This window comes from Amblyomma maculatum, chromosome 8, assembly GCF_055883805.1.
Source record: "Amblyomma maculatum isolate TAMU_Amacu chromosome 8, ASM5588380v1, whole genome shotgun sequence".
In the NCBI taxonomy this organism is placed as follows: domain Eukaryota; kingdom Metazoa; phylum Arthropoda; class Arachnida; order Ixodida; family Ixodidae; genus Amblyomma; species Amblyomma maculatum.
Genome location: NC_139351.1, coordinates 90,395,481 through 90,419,768, shown reverse-complemented (window position 1 = coordinate 90,419,768; position 24,288 = coordinate 90,395,481). Strand labels below are relative to the sequence as shown.

Below are 24,288 nucleotides of genomic sequence, written 5' to 3'. Positions count from 1 at the left end.
ATTAGTGGAGCTTTGTATCAAGAAGCACCATAGGTGTTCTGTCCGTTAGTTTGAAGAATACAGCAGAAATTGTCTATCACATTACATTTCAGTATAAACAACAAATCTATCCAGTATATGCAAAGAAAGTGATCAGGTGGTGATGTAAACAAGCCATTGTGCTTAAAAGGCGAGATTTAGCCAAGCCAAGACCAAAACAAACGACATAAAAACAGAAGTGGTTCTGCTTTGGCGAGGACAAATAAACTGCTCTGGTTGCTATTCAACCACTTTCAACTCCACTCAGAAAGCCTCATTTGCTTTTTATTTTTTGTCAGAGTAGCAACATTCACAGACTTCTTACTCATAGCCTCTGTTACCATTCGTCCAACACAAATTTCTACACGGTATTTCTGCTGGTGATGTTTTATAGTTTTGGCTGCTTCTAGCACCTTGGTGGTAAGCTGGCTACTTTTAAGATTTCGTGGCACTTTTTAGACCTAAGTTCTTGAATTGTTACCAGACACGTAACCTTTTTCGTAACTGCGAATCGCTAGTTGCGGTGCCACGTCAAATCGCGATGGCACTATGCAATCGCTGCACTTTGAAGAGGCCGCATCAGCTGGGCTGGTCTCCGGTTCCCTCTTTCAGAAGCGAGATGCCTACAGGCCAAAGGTCTCAAGTAGGTCATTAGTGATGTCTGCACAATACCCCCACCCCGGCAAGGCAAACACAGTTTCCCACCATATACAGCTTTGGCCTAGCAGCCATGAGACACTTTACCTGATTGTCAAGCTCTAAGAGCTGTGTTGACAACAGCATTGATGCAGCCATGAAGCAAAGATTTACAACTATTTCAAAGCAAATAAATGTAAGAAAGCTGCCAGCTGTGCTCAGTGCCGTGGTCCACCAAGCAAATGCAATATGCAAGTGAAAGCTATAATAACGCTTTTGCTATAGGATATACCCTTCTTTCTTTTGCGTATGTTAGCCGTAGGATGCCCACATCGAAATAAGGTCTGGTTAGCAAACGGGAATGTGGTACCCTGCTTATAAGGGACCTCTCATATAAGAGACAAAAAACTGCTCCCCAGTGCATGTCCTTTATAAAGGGGTTCAACTGTATTAGGCCCAGGGTGAGGTGCATAATAACTCTGTCACCATTGTGCTGTCACTGCTTAGACTATGACGGCCCATACAGCGTGTACGTGCAAGTCACAGTATGCCATCGCCTCGCTGTGCTTCTCACAACCACTTAATTGAATTGCATTCGATCACATTTTTTGTAAAATAGGCAATATCACTAATGGTCTACTGTGCAGAAAAAATCTGCGTTCTGCTAAATCTGATGGAAGACCACCGAAGCAGCTAGCTTGGAGCTGTTTTAAAGCAATATTACGTTTTGTAGCAGGAAAAGCAGTTTGGAGCAGAATGGAACGAATGGAGCAGCACTTCCGACCCCTGTGCAATGTGGGTGATGAATACACTCACAATGGGTAGAGTGCTATTTAAGTTGCTGTGTAAACTTTAAAAGCAACCTGTGAAGCAGGGTAGCAGAGGGCACTGCCAGGCTCAAGATACTATTCGATTTAACTACAAAACTGGTATTAGACAAATGCACATGGGCACTGTAGATGTGATGGCTATACGTATCTGTTATGGAAGCAACTGCGCTGCATAAGAAATAGCGCATTCAATCACAGCAGCCAGCTGTCGCTTTGCATTACAAAGGCACACAGTAACCTCAACGAGTTTTTGCCAACTGCTCCGTCATCATCCAAACAGAGTCACGATCATGTCGTGTGACTGCACTTCTAAACCTCATCTGTTTCAGAGTACCTACACGAAACGGGTTGGCGAGACACAACACAAACTTCACAGCAGTGTCACCACTTGGAGATTTCTTGCACCATGATCGCAGCGTACAATGTTTAGAAACATTTGAACAAAATTCTGGCCACGTGCTACAGTTTCCGACCCTTGCCCTTGACATAGCTGTGTCAGTGTATGGACATAACCACCATTCAGACTTTACCATCGTCGGAACTCTCCCTGCGGTGCCTTGGACGGGGGGAGTGCGAACCATGGCTATTGCGAGAGCGCCGGCTATGCAGCCTGAAAAATGGTAAGGGGTGCAAAAGTAAAGGCCAATTAAACATGCACAAACGCACACACAAAACCGTCGCCACCTGCCGAGATGGTCACACTGATGACCAGTGTGCGACAGCACTGCTGAAACTGCGGTCACAAACAAGCGACAAGTGGCCCTTACAAGTGGGGCGCCACTAGAATTGGTGGGTCACTTGCGATTCACGTCACACCTGCAAAAACAGCAAAGGTGAAACAGCCAAGGGAGGAACAGAGAGAAAAATGAAAGAGGACATGTGCGATAGGTGCTTTCTAATTTTAGACTTGTACGGGTGCGTCCTTAGTACAAGAAAAGAGATGTGCTCTTTCTACACAGGGGTGCGCCTCAACCTAAAATACGATGATGCTCGGCAACCAATCACAATATCCTATGAGGTAAAACTCGCATCGCGGAGAGAAGTCTCCAAGAGTGGTGGGTCTGCACTTTTTGTCCCGACAATGAAGTAAGCCAGCACCAAGCAATGATACCTGGGTCAAAACTGAAAAAGCGCGCCGCTCTAAAGACAAAGCTGCCATTGAGGAAGGTTCAACAATACAGTCGAACCCGGATAATTCAAATTTTGGTTATATCGAACTCACGGAATATCCCCTTGAAAATCCCATGTAGAAGTTCAGGCAAGCTGCATTGTACCATATCGAACTCAATTTCATAGATCGTTCGATATATAGAACTCTGCACCAGGCACTGGAAGGTGCGCCTTCCCTAAAGACGATCGCATCACCCTCGGCCATTTGCCGCATGACATTTTCAAGCCACGCACGGAAGGAATGAGACGGAACAGGTCGGCGACGGCTAGTCTAGAGCAGCGCCACACCCTTTCCCCAAAGGCGCGCGCATCTGCGGTGATCGTTTGCTGCACGCCAGCACGTGACATTTGCAAGCCATGTGCGTGAAGGAACAAGAGGGAACCGGTTTGGCAACGGCCGGTACGGAGTGGACGCAGTTAATGCAGCCGTGGTGTTCGGGAGAGGGGAAAAACACGATAAAGCGAAGCGAAAGGGTGTGTCCATTCTTATGCTGAGCTTTCTCTCTCCTTCCTCCATAGGCCATAGCAGCGGAGATAGCGTACAAGAAGGCCGGGTGAGCTGGTGCTGCACAGTCGGCTGCTATGCAGAAAGTTGCTTGTTATCACACAAGCCTTTGTCCTCACCAAGTAGTCAGTTCAGATACGCCTTTATGTCAGGCTAGCACAAGGGATATCCGCCGCTACCGTAGCGCGCCTCGATGTGGCGGTAGGGACAATGCATAGAATGATGCTTGAGCGCGCTATTGCAGCCCGAGTTGGAAGCGACTCCACGCGCGGTGTTATAAATAATTAGGATATTTGTAATCGCAGTTTTGCTATGCCGATCGCCTAAGGGACAACGGTTGCGAGCTGTACAGCAGTGGTGAACAGCTATTCGCGTTAACTGCGGTTAAGTTCGATCCACAGTTTTCGCGTATGTTGATGTGGTCTTTATCACCTTCACCTTTGCATCTGGAATTAAACGGCTTAAGTGGAACGCTATCAACTTAGGTGCGTTGTTAGCTGCACTTCGTCTATGTTCGTCCATGTTTATATGAAGCCAGTTTACAGACGAAGGCCAGTATACTGTACCTGAATATTGCCCAAATGCATCGCCAAATTCGGCATTGTGAAATGATGTAAAAAAAATTCGGAGGCAGTGTGCAACGAGTGCATCGCGAAACGGCGAGGTAAATAGTGTATCCCTTCGGCCCGCCCCGTGGTCCAGCTTGTTGGCTGCTATTTTGGCATGCCGTGTGGATGCTGTCACGGGCCAGACCAAGCCGGACCGTGCGCGGTCGACACCACGTGACCGGTCCGCGGCCCAATCCGTGGTCCGTCGCGTGGATACATTTTAAGAAGTGGCAGATTTTTATTTTATGCTTTCCAATGATTTTGTGGCAGTGGACTACGCCCGCCCCAAGCACAGCGTGATAAATCGAACCAGGCTTGTGCAATCAAGCCATCATGAGCACACTGCCAAGTTCGCTCCCCGCCACCACAGGAGCTATCAAACGATAAACACTATGACGTTATCGCTGGGCAGCATCTTGGCGCACTGCCAATAAGCTGTGAAAGCAACGGCCGAAACCTGAAACGGAGGGACGCGCCACCGACTAAACGCTGTTTCACAAGCAAGTGGAAACGCTCACAATTTCTCTCGCGGCGAAGCAAAACCTGTTTTGAGCTGTTGCGGCGACTCGAGCGACGCAGTTCCAACAAGTTGGAAATTTTTCGCTCTGCTGTTGCCACTCATCGGTCGCATGTGAACCGACCTTAAAATTTTTTTTTTCTTTTTAATCCTCGGCGGCAAATGTGTAGGATGGGTTCATTATGTGAGTGGTTTGATGACGCGACAAATACGGTATTATTTTTCACGATCGTAAGCGGCGTCTCAAGCCGATTTCTGTATACCAACTATCGATACAGCTAACCATTTCACTACCCTATTCGAGTTCGATATATCCGGGCTCGACTGTACATGCACTGCACAGCCCTGAAAAGTTCTTTTTTAAAGCCGGCGTACATTTCATTACGTGCTTCATTTGGCTCACAAGCACTGCCCGTCATAACGCACCGTATAATTCAACACTAGTGTAACCTCAAGATAGAGACACTAGTAACCAAACAATTATTCAGAAATTGTTAGAGCTAGTTCAGCACATATACTGAGGTTAAAGTCTGCTACGTTTACGATGAAGACCATACGGGCAACCAACTAGTTGTACAGGCACTCCGGTTTCGCATGTATCTTTAAATGTTGACAAAGTAGGATCAGCAAATAAATCAAAGTGACATAAGTGCCAATGATGAAGCAAGGTACAGAAAGCACGCACCTACCGCCAAGCGATCTGCGCAACGTCCCGCACGTGTTTTGACGTCTCACTTCGCGCACACATCACCGACCGAGTGTCCCATAGGGGGTAGCACGAGCATAAAGAGTTCCAGCAGCAGGAGGGCAACGAGAGAAAGGGGGAGGAGGAGGCACTTTTTCCCTTTCTACAGCCTTCTGGCTGGAGCTGGCTGTCGCTGGTCGAGAACGCTACACCCCTTCCGAGAAATGTCCAAACGCGTGCACCTCTTTCTGCTTTCCTTCCATGCACACACCGTGCACAAATTCTTCACACTTGCTACCAAAGAGCCCCCCAGTTAAAAATTTAAAAAATCTCCACAAAAATATCTATATATATGTTCACACCGCACCCGACAGTTTTCCCCACGAAGTCCTCATTTACAAGAGGGGCACGTTCACCAGCACAAGGGCGCTCGCGTAATCCTTGCACCACCAACACAGGTGCAACACCTGGTGTGCCGGAGTCCAGAGAGATCGAGCTCCTTCCACCTCTCTCCGGGAGGAACGCACTCGAGCCGTCAAGAAGAAGAGGTCCATGCAACAGCCCTCCCCCTTCCCTTGCATGCTGTTTCCTCCTCCCCTCCCTCGGGTAACTGGCGCCGCAGCTTCTCTCAATAACTTCATCTCCAAACGGGAGGAGATAGCACGAGATGTGGTAATAAGTCCCGGCAGCTGGGGGGGGTAGAAGGCTTGTGTGACAAGCGACGTCACAGGAGCACTGCCTCACATCACAACACAGTCCAGGATTGGAGACACGCCAACTCTCCAGGCGTAATGGGCCGAAAAGGAAAAAACAAAAAATTGCAAACGGTGAGCAATGCGTGAGCAACCGACATCTCATGCTCTCCGCTCGTTCTAGCGCAATGCAGATAAAGTGCTGCAATCGGCTTCAGCTAGAGGAAAAGCTGCGTGGCGATCTCGAACCACTTGTTGAGGGCCGATGCCTAGCTTCAAGTTGGTATTTCTGGCACACTGCACATGCTAGCTACACAAGCCTATCTGCTTTTAAACTGCTGTCTCATTTCTCACACTTTTCAGAGTGACAAGTCTGGCATTACGACTTCAACTGCACTCCTCTTAACAGCAGGTAAAAGAACAAGTTGTCCTGAGCCACTGTCTCTGGATACCAGATTAAATGGGTGGTTTCGCTACAGACATCCACCACCAGAACTGTTTCTTCTAACGAGACTCACGCCCACCACAGTCCTCCAATCCAATGCGCGCTCAAATTAAAACCCACGCCCACTACACCCTTCCCACTAAATCCGAAAAGTACAATGCTCAAAGTGAAGTTCAGGCAAACTAGACAGATTGTCACTTTTCTAATGCCTTTCTTTCGACAGCTGTTGTTGCCTGCATTTGGTTTCGCTTTTCTAACACCTTTCTTTCGACAGCCGTTATCGCTTGCGCTTGGTTTCGCTTTTCTAACACCTTTCTTTCGACAGCCGGTACCGCTTGCGCTTGGTTTCGCTTTTCTAATGCCTTTCTTTCAGCAGCCGTATGACGCAGCGGAAGCCACCGCTGCAACTGCCCACGCACACATGCTTTGTACACGCACTGCCCAAAATCCGAACTGGCGGCAGCCTTGCGATACACGCTCAGCCACCCTCCAGAGTCCCACGGCACGGGTCGAACACAGTCTGGCACCACAGCCACGGCAACAAGTCCGTCGGTCCTAACCTCGCCAGGCGCAGGCGAGCTTCGTCTCCTCCGCTGGTGCGGTGGTGGCGCCGGTGACGAGAAGAAGAGACAGAGCGGCGTGATGGCGAGCGGCGGTGGTGCGTACGGCTGCGGCGAGAGGAGCGGCCGCTGCGGTGCAGGATGCCACGGAGGTCAATGAGCTCGTCCGCGGGGAACAGCCGGCACAGCTCTTCAGCTACCCGAGGCTCAATTTCCTGTTCCAAGTGAAACGAAGAATGAACGCAGATGAGGCTTGGCACACACTGCAACAATAGTGTGCAATTTTCTGCTGCTGCCAATGCTATCGCATCCACCTTCTTGCTTGTGAAGACTACTTTGTGAATTAAGGCAGACCATCAGATAGCTTTAAAGGAGCAGAAAAACCAAAATTTTGAATCTAGTTTTTTCTCTCTGGAATAGTGTGAAGACAATGGCGTATACAATACATGATGTGGAAAACACCAATGCTGGCTAAACAGCTTATAACTGAATTTTTTTCTCATGCAGTTTTGATTTTAGTTTCAATCGAACAATGCCTGTTGCGTCACAGAGGACGAGGAGGAGGAGGAAAAAACTATTTTACGAAGAATTTAAGACACATAGGCCTCCTGCGCCTCCGCACGACCTCACTCGCGACCTAAACGTTCATGTGATGTTGGTCCATGACGTATGCGACCCGACTCACGACAATCTTCTGCCTGGCCGGGTCCGCTGACCGCAGTGAGGTCTCCCAGTCCTTTCAAGTTCAGAGAGGCACCAGCCCGGCGGGGGAAAGAGACGCCGGGCAGGATAAAAGAATGTGGGTGAAGGTGGCCTTGGGGTGGAAGCACAAAGTGCGTATGGGGGATACCGGCTTAAATTTTGACAGTAGAGCTGGTGTCGGTAGCGTTCGTGTCTGCAGGCAACGCCACATTGACTGTCTCTGGTAGTGTGGGATGGGTGGGGTGACGGATAGATGAGGCGCTCAGCGCGGGAGTTTGCAGTGAACTCGGCAAACGAGTGCATGCGCTCCTTCGAGAAATCCACCCCGAGGTCCGCCTGTGCCCAATTTCTAGACCCTCGGGCTAAGGAGTCAGCGGCCTCGTTGCCGGGATTTCCCGAGTGCGCAGGCACCCAGATGAGCTCAACCCGTCGGGGAGGTGGGGAATGGGCATGTACAGCAAGCAGTGCGCCGGAGAATGAACCCGGCCCCTGGCATAATTTAGAATGGCCTAGACAAGTTCCCGGTAGTGATTAAAAAGATATGACATAATTACTAATTATGAATTTTTGAGATTCCAGCTCTCAGGCAGGACTGTGCACAAATTAATGCAAACTGAAAAGCACAAAGCAGTGACCACACTGCAGTTTTTGTGTCAAATCGTCTGTGACGTCACAGCCCCCGTTTGGCCACCGAAGCCAAAGCAGCATGGGGAAAAATAGCAATTATGAATTATTTACCACTTTACTTCGTGATTCCCATAGCTGTTCATTTTTTGTAATGTACTGCACATCATTCCGAAGACAAAACCCACAAACAAAATATAGTGTGAGTATTATTCCTTTAACTGCCTTACAGTGAAGTAAAGGCCCTTATGTGCAAATCTGGTTTAAGTGAACTAGTAATTTGGTTAAGATTATTCTTGAAGTGAAGATTTTGAACAGTACCTTAGTGCGTGGAAAAAGGTTGAGTGGCAAAATTAAGCAAATAAGTACCACTACTTTTCTAGTAAACAGAATCCTGGAGTAATAAAAAGATTGCAAAGATACTTAGCAACACAACTTACATATTTAAAACAAGTACCTTAAATGCAAAGAAAATTTTTACCTGCCAGGTAACAGATAAACTAGGTTACTACACAAAGCAGAATCTCAATGACACAAACGTTGATACAAATTTTAGGACGGCACAATTGTGAAATTCCTGGGTTGCATTTTACATTTGCTATGTTTTGGACGCTGTGAACACTCTCCCACATCCTGATAGTAGTAGTAGTAGTAATAAACATTTATTTGGGAAAATGGTTTCTGGGTTAAAAGCGGGTTTGGTCAGGTCCTGAGACCACGACTCCGTTGGCTGAAGCTGCTGCCCGAGCTCTCGCAACCAAGGTCCTTTGTGCCGCTAGGCCGGAGCTGGACAGGGCCATATCCCAATCTGTCCATGTTGGGTTTTCTTTATGAGGCACGAATTGATTTCCTTGGCAAGCTCATATATATGGTAAAGGTCTGGTTTCTGGCTGCAAAACGTGCATTCAGCTGAGAAATAATCCAAGATAATAATTTTGTGCAGTCTAGATGAAAGACATCACAATCACAAATCATTCTGTACCTATTGTGAGCGGTAAGCTGTGACCTCCTGGCTGGAAGTAAATTCTATCAGCTGTAAACCGATCAGTGTGAATCCATTTGCCAAGCTTCTGCATATGATCTTAGTTTGTTTTGGATGAAATGAAAATTTCTAATAAGGCCTCTTTCACGGCCCGAGTAAAATTTGTATCATCGAGCTTCTACAGTATTCCCCAAAATAAAATTACAACCAAGCATTACAGACAAACTGTCCACAGCTAATTTTGCACGACTATAGTAGATATTGGTATTTCTATACTTTACCCACACCTATTACAGTAGAACGAATTTTTCCAAACTGAAGATCAGGCAGAAGAAAGACAAAATACATATACAGTCGAACCCGGATATATCGAACTAGAAGGGGATCGCGAAATAGTTCGATATACAGAAATCGGCTTGTGACGGCACTTACGATGCGAAAAAACGATATCGTATTTGTCGCGTAACCAATCCACTCACATAATGAACCCACCCTCCACTTTTGCATCGAAAATTTGAAAAAAAAAAAAAAATAAAAATAAAAATGCCAGCTAGCTCACATGCAAGCGATTGAGCAATCTTAGCGACGAGCAGCAGCGACAGAGCGAAACATTTCAAACTTGTTGGAACTGCATCCCTCTCGCCGCGGCAGCTCAAAACAAGGTTTCTGTGTCGCCGCAGAAATTGCCAGCGTTTTCACTTGCATGTCGATGGCGCGCGTCACTCCGTTTCGGTCGTCTCATCCACGGCTCATTTCTTGGCAGCATGCCAAGAAGCTGGCAGGGATAACGTTGGGGCGCGTTTATCTTTTGATAGCTCCTTCGGTGGCGGGGAGCGAACTTGGCATGACAGAGTGCCCGTGATGGCTTGATTGCACAAGCCTGATTCGATTTATCACCCCGCGCTTGAGGCGGGCGTCAAGATCACAGCAGCTGACCGCATGCTTTCGTTGATTCATACATGCAAGAATAAACGACTCCCGCAAAAAAAAAAAAGAAAAAAAAAAAAGAACTGCCGCTTCTTAACGTCCAAACAGCACAACGATAGGATGACTAGCAAAAAAAAAAAAAAAAAAAAAAAACAGCTGCCGTTTTTTAACGTCCACACGCGCCATAGCCACGTCAGCCGAGCCGCCGCGTGCAGAGGGTTCGCAACACACGCTGGAGAAAGCGTCCGACGCCTGTCTGAAAACGGGCTGAGCTGGCTTGGCGCATGTGTAGCGCGTGCTGAAGGACAGAGCTCGGCAAAAGGATGGGCACACCCCCGCACAAGGCTTGCAAACGTAATGTGTTGGCGCGCGGGAAACGATAACTGCAGATGCGAGCCTTTGGGGAATGGGCGCGGCGCTGCCCAGACCAGCCGTCGCCGAACTGTCCCCTCTCATTCCTTCCGCGCGTGGCTTGAAAACGTCACACGGCAAACGGCCAAGGGTGATGCGATCGTCTTTGGGGAAGGCACACTTTCCAGTGCGTGATGTGGAGTTCAATATATCGAACGACCGGTAAAATTATGTTCGATATATGACGCGGCTTTCCTATACTTTTACATGGGATTTTCAAGGCGATATTTCGTGAGTTCGATATAACCAAAATTCGATATATCCGGGTTCGATATAACCGGGTTCGACTCTACTAGAAGCCTTTCAAGTGAGGCCTGAGCTGAAATATGCAGTCAACAAAGAAAAAAAAACAAACAGACACAGAGGAGGCCTCCATTTAATGCATCACTAAGTTACCTGTCCGTCGCGGCCTATCTTGACCTGCTTTCCATCATTCCACGGGTTGTAGAGGTGAGCAGTCTTTGTGAAGGGAAGTTCACGCCTGCGGTGGAAAAGCAAAATGGTCAGCCGCAGCATGACACAAAAAAAATTTAGAAGAGCTCTCTCTCACTTGCTCGTGCATGCACCGACATTAAGTAATAAATATAATAAAAGGCTCTAAAGCTTTCTGGACCTCCTCCCTATGCATTGTTTATGTCTTGAAATGTAATGCAAAGGGACAATGAAATCTACAGCTGCATAATACGTTTCACTGGATACAACTGAGCAGGTTTCAGAGGGACAACGGTATACCACGATCCGACACGAGCAAAAGAACAATGGGTGCAGGAGATATATATAATCAGTTGCCACCTTCCTGCCTTGTGTACCTTTTATGCCAATGGAAGCAACTCCTCACACGCTCAACAGTAGACATGTACACAACAACCCCCACCAAAGCCCATGGGAAGCACAACAGCAGGCAGAGATAACTGCCACACAAGGAGCAGCACTTGGCAGTTCAATTTGCCACCTGCCACGATCCCTGCCATATGCGCAACTGAGCATGCCATCCCTCACCTGCAGATCCAGTCCACCTGGAACACCCCGCCCAGAGCCCTGGCGCTCAGTCCAGGCGGCAGCACCCACTGGATTGGAGGGCAGTTGTGGTTCGACTCGGACGCCAAGCGTGCAAAGCCTGGATGGGCAAGAGAGAGGTGGTATGGTATATGGAGTTAAGCAGCCCAATGCAACACTGGTCATGTGAGGCAAGGTTGTGGAAGGGTCCGGTTTAATTTTGACCACTTCGGGTTTTGTTGCGAAATCAACACTATGCCAGCCAGCTCGGCTCATCGCGAATGCCGTATCAGCAAATGGCAGGCGCTGCCAACTTGGGTCTCTTGTCTCACATGGGACGGTGGTTATGGCAGAATCAGCCTGCTAGGACCCTGGTATTCACGTTACCCCTATAAGCCACCAAGGCACATTCATACGGGGCTTTATATGTGGGCTGGCAGCCTACGCTATCACATCATACCCTTAAAGGCGGAGCTTAAGTGTCCCCCATATTTAGATGCAATAAGCACCTTTACCACCACCACCTAAAACGCCGGTGAAATTTGATGCGTTTAACGAAATGCTGGTAGTGTTCGATGCAACGCTCGGTCACCCGCAGCCAAAGCTTTCGCTCCACACTTGTATGCCGTAGCCACAAATTGCAGGCGCTAAGAAACCCTCAGGAGACGACGTACAGAAGAAACGGACGAAGAGCGCGCTGCCCATCTCGAGAAAAGAAGGAAGAGGGCTTTGGCCGGTTTAATCGCTGAGGTGGTCAGCGCGCAGACTTTGCACAAAGAGTGGGCAAGCACGAGTAGGCCACGCGAGTTTCACCACCGCTTCACGAATGACCCTTTTAGAATTGTGAGTTTTGTGTGCGACCGGCTGTGGCATGAAAATATCTAACACCGGTGAGTGAACTTATGCATCTGACTCTTCATTTGGCCACAAGCGTAGCCATGCAGCCGTTGCTTTCACAATTCAACTAGGGTTAACCAGAGCTAAACCACAGCCAACTTTTTCTAACATGCACTGACACGGCGCCATAGCTGGAACTGAATCCGTGTCCTCGAGCTCAGCAGTTGTGCAAGGGAGAGGAGGAACATTGGGGGCCTCCTGTCTAGCTCTTGTTTCAGCACTGGTACCTATGTACACTTCTAGGGGCAGCAGCAGTTCTTCACTTTCCGTCGCTGTTAAAAGCAGCAGTCAAAAGTGGGAGAACAGAAAAGTGATCACCTTGAAACTTGCCACTTTCCTTGACCGAGTAGATGAGAATGACGTTCTTGCACTCCTGCAGAAACAAGAGAGAAAAAGCGTTCTACCTGTGCCGCCAAGTAGTGAGGCCAGCATTGGGCCAAAATTATGAAAATAATGCGTGCCACTCACCCTGAAAGCTTGATTCAGCTTTGCCTCATTCTGGGGAGGTGTTGACCACACTCCCTAAAAAACAGAAGCAGACAACACTCAGTTGCAAACTGCACAACGTGCTGGAAAGCAACGTAACCTTAAAAGCTGTAGAGATACTAAATTTAAACTATAAGCTTTCTGAAGTGTGCAAGCAATAAATCACTGATGGAAATGCAAAAAACAGCCATTGTCGTGCTGTTCTCGTCTAAAAACGAGGCGGCCCTTGCCCAGTCTTCCACTAAATAAATTTACCACGATCACTCGATACCACGGGGTCACCACGAGGTCCCTTAATAATTTGAACCCAGCAAACTTGAACGTTTTCTCCGGTCCTTTGAGGAGGTTCGAATTAACATGCTTTTTATGCAGTACACATAAAAGCTCAGAACATTCATCAGACCGTGAACACCTGGATGAATGCTGCAACAGATCGCTCACCTTTGCTTTAGAGAGCGCGACATTTTCATGGTTGTTGCTTTTCACGAGGAAGAACCTGGCATTCCGGAAAAAGTACTTTATGAGATGTTGGTCAGTGTGCTCAGAATGCTCTGCAAACAAGGCCATGAAAGGAAAGCATATTTCAACCAATGCCACCAAAGTGAACAACTGGACAGAGCAAAATTCAAATGTTTTGTACCAGCTCCAAGCAACATTGTCAGCTGGTTTTAGTCACTGCAGCAATTTTAATACAAAAAAAAAAAAACACTTTAAAGTGCAATACACACGTGGAACTTGTGTTCACACACAACAAAAAGCATCTAAACAAAAGAACGCCAAATTCAACAGCAGTTGCCAAATTCATCAGCAGATGGTAAAGTCTAATTTACAACAGTACATCCCATTAGGTCTAAGGAAGCTGCAGAGCACATGCTGCCTAGGTCATAAAGCCGCAAAACAATGTGTAGACTCACCGCGCCTTCCAACAGACGAAGAGACACGTGGCCGCTTCGGTGCTTCTGAATAAAAAGAAAGAAAAAAAAAAGAGCATTTGCATTATTTTTTTCGCTTTACTGCAAATGACAATCGAATCTCATGGCAAAATCTCCCCAGCAATTTTCAAGTTCACCCTGTACCGAAGTAAAAACAAATGAATACACAGGGAAAACGAATGTTAAACAACTAAAGCCTTCCTGTGAACACCAAAAACTTTAAGGCAAGACTTTTTCTCGTCGAAAATTGAACGTTTTGAAAACGCCATTAAATCATCAGCTAGCCTGCTTTGCCTCAAAGACACCTTGAACGGTGCTTTATCATCTAACTAGACGTTTCCTAGCCTAAGAAACTGACAGCTTTATTGATGCATTATAAGGTCAATAATCGTTCGTTAAGGTTAAGCTATGACGGGCTTTTGCAATGCTTTCAGCAGAAGTACAAGTGAAGAAAGCCTAACGAGAGCCATCAGTAGTGGAAAGCTAAAAAAGCGCCGACTTGTCCAAATAGCGACAGTGGTGCGACCAGACCTGAAGGCTACCACCAATAACACACCATGTTCATCACATTGCGCAGTTTTGTGAAGTCTCCAAGAAGCTAGCGAGGCCAGTAGAGCACAGAAGCGCCACTAGGAAAAACGCCACTTACTGGGGCATGTTCAGTGCTCGTATATTTTTGCATATAATTTTATATTCTTTGACGGCGAAATCGGCTTTATCCGCACACCCTACCAAAAAGCAAAGACATAAATGACCCGAATAAACTTAATCACGTGAAATTCGAACGACAACTACAATAAAAATTTAGAGTAGTGCTTTGCACAATTGCGTAATCTACACGCGCTGCCTGTCTCAACTGTTTAGTTTGCTTTACTGTACTTATTAATACGCTGCAACAAGTTGGGAGCCCTAAATTATTCTAAACAAATCGAGTAATCCTGGCCTTAAAAACGTTTGAAGGAGTGAATGACCACCCTTCATGTATTTCGAAAAGAACTCAAGGCTCAGCTGTGTCTCAATAAGAATTAACTAATTCAAAATAGTAAGCTGTAGAGACGACACTCACTTTCCACGCTCCTGTTCTTTCTGTCGTAAACGATTGGAGAATGGCGCCGCTTGCGCGAAACGTGATGCCTCGGTGAGTGTCCACCTGGAGAGATGAAGGCGTTGAAAAGGCCCTTGTAGGGTTGAGCAACCGATCATCAAATTTATTAAAACTGCAGTCCACCACACAGAAGGAGTTAGGTTAGGTATAGGCTTTTACAGCCAAAGTAACAACACAACTTGAGAAATGGTAACTGAATGGCTCCAGACTAATGTTGGCCACATAGAATATTCTTTATTTGCCCCGAAGCACCTATGTGTACGGTTTTGTTTGTACTCTCCTCAATTTTTTTTTTTTTTCATTTTGTCTGCATTGCAATGCAGCTGCTGCATCTGGATTCGAACCCATAACCTTGCCCTTGGCAAACAGAATGCCACAACCACAGAGCTATCATGAGGTGTAATCGTAAAGTTATCCAAAATTCAACAGTGCAATTAAATGACTATTTTATTCATTGATGTCATTACAATTTTCTTGCTGTCTGTACAAAAGAAACCCCATGATTATTTTATGACTTCTTTACGAGGAACCACCAAGGCGAAAAAATTGAACTCAGCTGAAGAAACAGACAGCGGCTAGTGATAAAAAGAAACATAAAAGAATTGAACTTGGCTGAAGAAACAGATCTTGGCTAGTGATAAAAAAAAAACACATTAAGAAACACATAAGAAACACGTAAGACAACATAAGAAATACAGGCTTAACAAGGCCTTTCCAGGATTGCTTCAAACCCACTTGGACATGCATTCTTACCAGGCTCCGACACCACCGATGACGATCCAGTGTAAGACTGCGACCTCGAACGTGACCTGGACCTGGATCTGGACCTCGACCTCGACGAGCTTGAGCCTAGGCTGCACGAGCAGCTCTCGTGACCTGAGGAGGATGCTTCACTTCGAGTATCGTAGTCTGGGTTGCCTGTCGTATTTCCGCCCCCACGGCCCTCGGTAGTGCCGCTTGCGTGACCCCCACCGCCACCACTGCTGCCCATGACGAAACTGACGACCGGGTCTGAAGGGCGCGAGCCAAGCAGGCTCGATGAGGAGCTGCCACCGACTGCCGCGACAGGTGGTGGAAGCGGTTCCTCTGCAACTTGCAGCTCTTCCGCAGTGGGCGTCACATGAAGCCGGTCCTGATCTTCATCCGGTGCTTCAGTCTTCACAACGACCATGGGAGAGGTCACAGCTGGCTTGGGGGCTGTCGGACGAGAGAGCACGGTTTCATGCATTTCATGAAGCGCATCACAATTCTAACACAAACAAGAGCAAATATTTGTTTATAGTTTGCAAAGTCCAAATCAACACAAGGCTTCCTAATGCGCCCGAAGTTGAAAGGACCTAATCATTGGTTCAAATAAACCAACAGTCTGGAGCAACAAGAGAATACCGTAATTGGGGGCTGCTGAAAGAATAACAGCCACAACATATTCTGCCTGCTTTATCATTACATAATCTTAGGTGAAATTAACACAAGCCTCAAGAAGTGCACTTTCTTTTTTATGCTGTATCCATTATTACTTCAGAAAGCTCTCTAACGAACTGCTCCGACTTGGCATTCTGAAGATTAATAGTAGTTCAGCAGGCTAGTACCCAACAACCCCAAGGCATAAGTGGTAGAAAAAAAAAAGGGCGAGCAAAATGCAGTGGAATTTCAATGGTTGATACTTCAAAATTGCCTGACTAAAGTGCGTTATGTACAGTGTGCAGAATTCAAATGCACCAAACACTCTTTCCCGCCATTACAAATGATATGAACACGAGAGCTGCAACAGCACATGAAGCAGCCCGTGCTGCTCGCACATCGCCAAAGCCAGTCACTAGTGCCACTATAGGCACCACATATGAGTGTCTTAAATGCTCAGTGGAAACGGTGCGTTCCGCCTGTACGCTGGTCATGTTGCATTCAGTGTACGCTGCAAGCAGTGAGCACCAGCGCGACCGCAAAGTAATCCTGTCAATCTTGCCGAATGCACCTAGAGGCTTTTTGAAAAGCCTTTCGTTCATTCCGGATGACGCGAATACAGTAAAATTTCGTTGATTTGGACTTCAAGGGACCAGGAAGAGTTCCTAAATTACCAAACAGCACCAGAAACACTGTCAGCAATGTCAAAGAGCTTCCCCAAATTGCAGGTGCCTCCACGGCCCCTTTTTGCAGTGCGATGCAGCAGCAGTAGCATACAGCCTCATCGCAATTTAAAGGGTCCGGAAATGCTATTTGAGAGGGAAATTAAACAGATTAGCGATAGGTATTCCATTACCCACCACTCCACTGAAAGAACTTTTGAGTTGGCCTGATTAGCAATGCAGATATCAGTGATTAAAAATGACGTTCCTCCACTCCCCTTCCACAATTCATACACTTGAAGAGACCGAGAAATAAATAAAGTAGCTTGAAGACTGTGCCCCACCCATGAATAAAACATCGCATGATGCTTGGTTCGACATCTCCCGGGTGTCGCGCCCGTTATATTGAGTATACTATTTTTCTCTCCCACACACTCGTTGGTCACTGTCTTCCTTTTTCTTTTCTGTCTGCACTGCCTGCTAATAGAAAGATGCTGCAGAGGTAAACTGAAACCATGTGTGCAAAGGCATTGGCCTCGCCCACACGAGCCGAAAGGACTAAAAGAGCAACCGAAGAAGATGATTTTCACAGCTATGATCGAAACTATCCTGACATTGTGGGCATAAAAGCATAAAAAGCGGCATTGGTCGGCCAGAGCAAGCAGGGCCATAGCACTATTGTTTGAGGCTTTTATAGCCTGCACTGACCTTCCAGGCTGGCTCAGCTAACCTAGGAGATGCAAAAGGGCTTCCACGACAAAAACAAAAACCCCCAAACCTTCGAAAGTGTTGAAGTGATGGCCCCAATGGAAAAGAAAAGCCTCGTAGCCTTGACAATGTTGAGTTTAAAAACATTTCACACAACGAGGCGCTTGTTAAAGTCGTTGAAACAGATTAAACCTTTGCGCATAGCCACGCAACATTCTTAAAATCAAGACCCGCCATGCAAGAAGCATCTTTACACACAACACACTACTCAGGCCAAAGGCTACCCCATCAGGTTCGATTTGAGATGGCAAATATTTTTTCAAGCTAGAGTAAGAGTTCTCGTTGCAGTCAGCACACCATGTCCCAAGCGCTGCATTACTAAACCCACTTTAAGCAGAAAATGAAGGAGGAAGTGAGGGGCTCATTATGATGCACAAAGGAAAGAGTCAACAGTCGGTGAGCCAAATAAAAGTGTAGGGATTTTTTTTTTTTACTATGTTATGAGCCTATACTAGAACTGTGATCAGTTTAGGGTGAAAGATAAATACAAAGTAGAAAGAAAAACAGCACACTGATGGTGGGGACAGAGCCCAAGACCTCAAAAACAGAGCTACATCGTTCTACCTGTCTAGGTATCAATGCTGCCTGTTACCGAACTTTGAGAGTGCAATACTCAGAGGTCGTGGGTTTGGTTCCCACCAATGGCATGCTGTTTTTCCTTTGAACCCTTCGAACCCATTTCCTGATCTCTTTGAGAATATTTTACCGCTTACAGCACCCTCAATATGTGACAGTTTAGCGTTGAGCAAGCACGTGGATGCGAGAAAGAAATAAGCATAGGAGTTGGGACAGCATGATGCCATCCCGAAATAAAACTAAACAACCAGTGAAGTGCAAAGAAGTGTCCAATATAGCACAATGGCCAATTTGCATGCCCAATGGTAGCGGTACGATGGTGTGCAAGAGAAGAGAAAAAACCTGCGCTGCTGGGCTATAATATTTCAGCAACAGGAAACTTCCGTTCGTTGCTGCGCGTGTCACAGTATACAGGCCCCGCTTCTCCATGCAATTCAGGTTCGGGGAAGTGTATATGGTCGATCGCTGGGTTCGTGGTTCGTGCCCTGAAGTGACCCTCTGTCCTAATGAGAGCCTGGCCATGTGCAAATTAACGAGTGTCCCATGCCATAAAATTACATGGGCGTCAGCTGCGACTGCGTTCCTAGTTCGAATAGTCAGAATGTCCGAATCAACGAAGATCGAATTAGTCAGACCCACTTCTGACAATACTGAAGTGCCACGAAAATCTAATAATTGTTATAGCTGGGCTAAGCCAAAGCAACAAAAACTTGAAAAACATGACAAATTTTATTAAAGAGGAAGTAGTTTGCACTTTTCACTTATTTGCAGGCAAAAATATGTAATCAATCAGCTTAAATTTATTTGGCACTGCTTCCCGCCAATATTTTTGACATCTCTCTACAGAGCGTCACTCTGCTACATAAAGCTGAGCACAAATGATGTCCCGCAGGCAATTGACCAGACTTCATGACGTGATTTGGCTGGCATGGTTGCAGTGTTTGCGAATTTTGTTTTCCTGTTTAGGCTTGCACTCAGTAACCGAATGTAATTGTTATAACCAATAATCTACTGTTACAGCATTGTTATATGCGGGTCATTTTACCATAGAACAGATGGCAAAGTTGACAGTGCTGCGGCTGTCCATTGTTATATCCAATATATTGTTTAAAGTGGTGTTATAAGTGGGTGTGACAGTAGCAAAAGTTTATTCCATTTTTCCGGTTCGTATCAATGAGGTCTTAATCTACCAATTAAGCTAATCTAATAAAAATAAACCATCCTAATCTGCAGCTTTCTGTCTAATCATCATTATGAGCCTAGCCTCAGGAACACCTAATTCTAACCCACCACTTCTTCCTCAACCTCAAAAGATAAAAACACAATTGATGCAGAAGTAAAAAAACTGCAATGCTAAGTTTGGCAATAATTGGAGCAAGATGCCGTTTTTAAAAAGCACCTTCCTGCCTATGCTATTTAGTTTAGAGTGGCTTGATTCAGTTCAACAATCCAAAGCGACTTGGTCTACGAGGGGCATTACATTGAAGGGCTCCGGAAGTTTCTACCACCTGGGTTCCGTTTGCTCCGGTCATTAAAAGGATTTCGAAATACATATGAACCACTAACATAAGCCATTTTCAAGCCCTCGCTTCACAACTGCCGCAGAACGGTCAAGAGATATGGGGACATATGCACACAGATGCTAAAGACTCTACAGCTGGTCTAATAACAGGTTTGTACCACAAACGCTACCTAGATGGAAACACCTGTTCTAGCTGCATAAGCATGTCTAATATCTTAAATAAACCAGACTAGACATAGACTACGCCCTGTACATCTGAGCTGTGTGATTAAGTGCCACCCACAACTCTCTAAGAACAGCTTCAATTAATAATTGCCATCTCACGGTCGTCATCGTGACGCATCTCCTCCTGTTCTTGTCCACATATATTTTACATGTACTATTCACTAACCGACACAGTATACTAACTGGAAGGTTGCTTTGCATTAGATAAATATACATTGCCAGCTAAACTTACCGGTCACAGCCACTTTCTCAGCCTTCACTTTCGTAGGGGATAGGGTCTCGGGGGCTTTCTGAACGGCAGTCGGCTTTGGCGCTGCCACTGGCTTCTTCACCGGCTTGTTCGGTGTCTGAAGCGTGGTCGGTATCTTTTTCACAACTGTCTTCTTGATCACCATGCCTACAGAACAACAGACAAGGGCATCAGTTCTGATGCAAGGTCAGGGGCTAAAATTAAAAAAAAATATATATAAATAAAATATTTGCCACTCAAATAAATAAGGAAAGAGTGCAATTAGACAAATGGTCCTCCGTATAAAGCAGTTTGATAGCCATTAAAAGACTGATCCGCGACTGCTTCTAGTCCCCTGCACATTTTCCCAAACCAACCTTTGCCCATGCCTTCCGACCTTCCTTGTGCAAACGACCGTTACAACCCAGGCCAGAGCAATCCAACCTCTTCACGCAATACACCGTTAGTGACCAGTAAACCAATCGCTTGCATCTCTCTAGAGCAAGCCGCACTACTAGCATGCTGCTTTTGCTGCGTTCTACGATACGCTGAAAGCAAGCGTGGAGCTGTAACAGCTGTTGTGCTGCTATTGTGTAGGGGACATCAACACACGCCAGGGATGACAGCAGAGCACAGCAGGACCTAAAACTAGAGTCAAAGCGAAAGAGAGGCCGCTTACAAATGCTACAACGATTCCTTTTTAAAAAACACAGGTACATGAATCGAAAGGAGCCTGCCTGAACCTGAACAAAAGACAACAGAGGGAAACACGAGAGTTTGCAAGCCCCTCAAAATGACGCTGAAAAGTTCTTTGTTGCTAAAAAACTGCTCGGTTATTATTTGGTGCAACTCAGGTTTACATGAACGTGTCTAAAATTATTCTCGTGATTTCTCCACAACATTAACTGATAATAAAATTGCCAATTACATCAACCCTTTGGAAGCAACAAAGGCCTTGGAGGGGCACGTCAACTTGTATAATTCAAGTGAGTTGAATTTGTTTTCCTTATTACTCGCAAACGAGACAACCACCAAGAATGGAGGTTGCTAATAATACCCTTCATCAATCACTCGTCAAACAAATCTCAGGTTATTAAAAACTTCCAAATCTAACTTCAATTTCAGTTCAGGAATGTTTGGTTTATATCAGAGTTCAAAACCTCTAATGCCAAATTACTGAACAGCTTTATTTTATTTTTGAAATTCAAAGTGCTCCGGCCTTGTGAATCAATGCCCTATCACAAAAACCCTTCAGAATTTTAACTCTTGTGCTTTCCAGCATACTGAATACCACTAATAACCCTTTCACAGAAGTCATGTCCCAAAAGTTGATTGTAATTTATTTTTTAACACTGATATACCACTGACACAGCTACGTGATTTAAATCGAGTGTAAATATTTCAGTCTGATCCAATCTTTATCAGCAGATTTGGTTCAAGAGCCCACAAAAAAGACAGACGCACGTGCACGGTACAATCCTTGCAAATTTTTAACGGCAGCTAATACCTTTTTGGGAAGCCTGTTCCGCTGTCAGCAGGTCTTCAGCAGACAGCTTTGGTTCGCCTGTCGCAGAGACCACAGGCTTGGCTTTCATCACCACAGTTTTCTCAGTAGTCACGGGAGCCTTGGTCGCAATCTTGGCCTGCAACGGTGATGAAACAATATGCTTGTTCACTGCAGCGGGCCATGTGCATATTCCCGTCCTATGTACACATTTTGCGCACATCCCTATCCATGTACAGAGGGTTAAAAACCAACCAATCTGCCTTGTCATTGCTGTCACACTGAACAAGTGAATAAGCGCAGCTTCAGGAAATGTCTCATCAGGATTTGGCCCGAACACAGAAGCGCTCAATGCACAATTTCTGTGCCTTCAATGCAAGTCACAAAATAACGGTCTTGGAAATAATTTGGGTTCGAATCCCTCAAGATTCACTATTCATGCGCTCTTCCTATCTCCAGCTAGAAAACAAAGTGGCAAGTGACGGAATGCGCCATACAAGCTACAATTAGCTCTCAAACTCCTCACAGCTGACTTCTTCCGCCAGCATTGAAAAGGACTAAAGGGGTAATCTCCCACTCCCGTGACGCTAGTTTCGAGGCGTTTGTGTTTCTTTACATTTTCGTGCTTAATCCCCATTTGTAAAATTTCTGGACCCTATAAGCATGAAGAAAGCAGTCGGAGCTTTTGTAAACCTTTGAAAGTCCAATTCGATGCCGACAAGGCAGTACAGTTCTGAAGACAAAACATGTTTAGGTCTTGCCTGAGGATCCAGAACTTGGCAGGCATTCAAACTGCTTCCAAAATATAGCCTAAGTGTTCAATATGCAGAAGAAATATTTTTCAGCGTTCACACAAAGCATAACTCCTTCAAAAATAGGTTTGTTTGAAATTCACAATCACATTGGCCAGCACGTCGGTAGTTTCTGAAATGTTTCCCCAAACGTAAGGCCATGGCTATGGTGGAGTTATGGAGCCTGGTGCTGCCATCCCCCCTCCCCCCAAAAAAATGCAAGAAAAGGAGCCCACAACACTGATTCAAACAAACCACTGCAGATGCCACAAATGAAGATGAAATGCGAAGAGCCTGTTTCTGATGTTCCTAAAGAGGAGCAGGACGAGAGCCCCGTAACTGTGCAAACACTTGCACAGCAACTACAGTTCCAGAAGGACCGAAGTGACCCTTCGTGCAACAAGGCACTAAGTGTCCTCCACTTGAGAGGCGCAAAAGAAAAGAAGGAAAGCCAGTGTGCAAAACAAAATAGAAAAAAAGAACGGAACATGCTTGAGACTACTCAGACGGTTGGTTTGAGAGCTACAAGCTTGTTAGGCAGCCTCAGCACCTGTATCACATCTTCCACTCAGGGTGCAAAGTCTGTTGCATACCCACGCATGGCTTTGGAAGCAGGAAGGAGGAAGAAGACTGCGGATGGACTGGAGCATGCGCTGCCATCGCCAGCATTCTGCAGCTGGTTTATATACAGGGCATACTTGTAGAATACAAACTTTGTCAAATCAAGTCATGCCTTGAGATCACGGTCCAGAATGCGGTTATAATTACAGCAGCATAAGCAGCAACTGACCTGATGGGACAGGAAGTCAACAAACCGGGTAGAAGCATGGACATATTCATGGGCAGAGCATTGGAGTGTATGAGTTAATAGGGGAGATGGAAGAAACAATACTTAACTGCCGACATCTTCAGTGTTAAAGGGACTATGAAATGCCTAAAATGAGGTAGAGCAAAAGGGTGAGAGATCAGTCTTCTCTCACTGTCACTTCATAGCAAGAGTTCTATAGCTAGGTTGATTAACACCGGAGATATTGTCAACTAAAAATGGCGCTCCTCCTTTCCTGCCTCAACTCTATACTCCAAGACACCAAAAAAAGAAAAAGCTCGGGGACTGCAACCCATCCATGACCACTTCATCGGCTGAAGCTCAGTTTGTAGACTACCGGTTGCAACGCCTGTTTTTCCAAGCATGGATTTCCACTCTCCTGTACCACCCACACATTCATTGGTCTCCCCTTTTCAACCTTCTTGTCTACGTTGTCTGCTTGCATAGCTTTCGACCTTGTCTTGTGTCCGTCTCGGCTGCCGACTTCTGCAGTTTCTTGACCCCTTGGACATCGGCGGCTGCCGCAGGGAAGCACTTCCCTTCATATCCCTGTCCCATCAAGTGCAAATTAGCGTGCACTCCTGCCCAGTGCGGCTTCCCACAAGACCCCTTTCTTCTTGCACACTGCCCATTAGTCACCAGTGCCTGTGGTTTGACCTCAGCGGCCGGCCTCCTCGCCGAGTTGGCGCGACAACCAGTGACTCTGCGAGCATGCTGACAAACGAGTGTGCGAGTTGAACACATGCAAACATGAAGGCATCATTTTTAGCTACGATGAGTGCTTACACGAGGGTCGATGAGAGGCATCTCTCGTGCATAACGAATGGAATGTGCCTATCATATCGGCGCGAGCACAAACTGATCATTTCAAGAGATCGCTACAATGTTGGGGCATAGGATTCGGCGCGTGAGTACGAATTACTCGTTCGGATGTCTTAAGAATTAATTTTAACAAGAGAAATTCTTCTACATATTGTTAGGAAGTGCCAAATATTAATGTGCATGCACGTTTTATCTCATTTGTATGCATCGTCCGAGCCAGAATAGCCGGCACAA

The 24,288-nt window shown here is 46.1% G+C and overlaps 1 protein-coding gene across 3 annotated transcripts in view; it reads right to left on the bottom strand.

The window, feature by feature from the left end:
• LOC146181778 (uncharacterized) overlaps positions 1 to 24,288 on the bottom strand; it is a 45,661-nt gene that overhangs the window by 13,294 nt on the left and 8,079 nt on the right. For 2 of the 3 annotated variants that reach the window (XM_084576787.1, XM_084576786.1), the window contains exons 4-15: positions 21,619 to 21,754; positions 20,115 to 20,279; positions 15,482 to 15,925; positions 14,690 to 14,773; positions 13,606 to 13,650; positions 13,133 to 13,242; positions 12,674 to 12,727; positions 12,524 to 12,578; positions 11,312 to 11,429; positions 10,709 to 10,793; positions 6,667 to 6,881; positions 2,015 to 2,094 (exon numbers count right to left, since the gene is read on the bottom strand). In XM_084576787.1, the coding sequence (XP_084432913.1) occupies positions 2,015 to 2,094; positions 6,667 to 6,881; positions 10,709 to 10,793; positions 11,312 to 11,429; positions 12,524 to 12,578; positions 12,674 to 12,727; positions 13,133 to 13,242; positions 13,606 to 13,650; positions 14,690 to 14,773; positions 15,482 to 15,925; positions 20,115 to 20,279; positions 21,619 to 21,754 (1,591 nt within the window). Of the gene's footprint in view, positions 1 to 2,014; positions 2,095 to 4,969; positions 6,882 to 10,708; positions 10,794 to 11,311; positions 11,430 to 12,523; positions 12,579 to 12,673; positions 12,728 to 13,132; positions 13,243 to 13,605; positions 13,651 to 14,689; positions 14,774 to 15,481; positions 15,926 to 20,114; positions 20,280 to 21,618; positions 21,755 to 24,288 lie in introns of all 3 variants that reach the window. The other variant, XR_014700290.1, reaches the window with a different exon arrangement.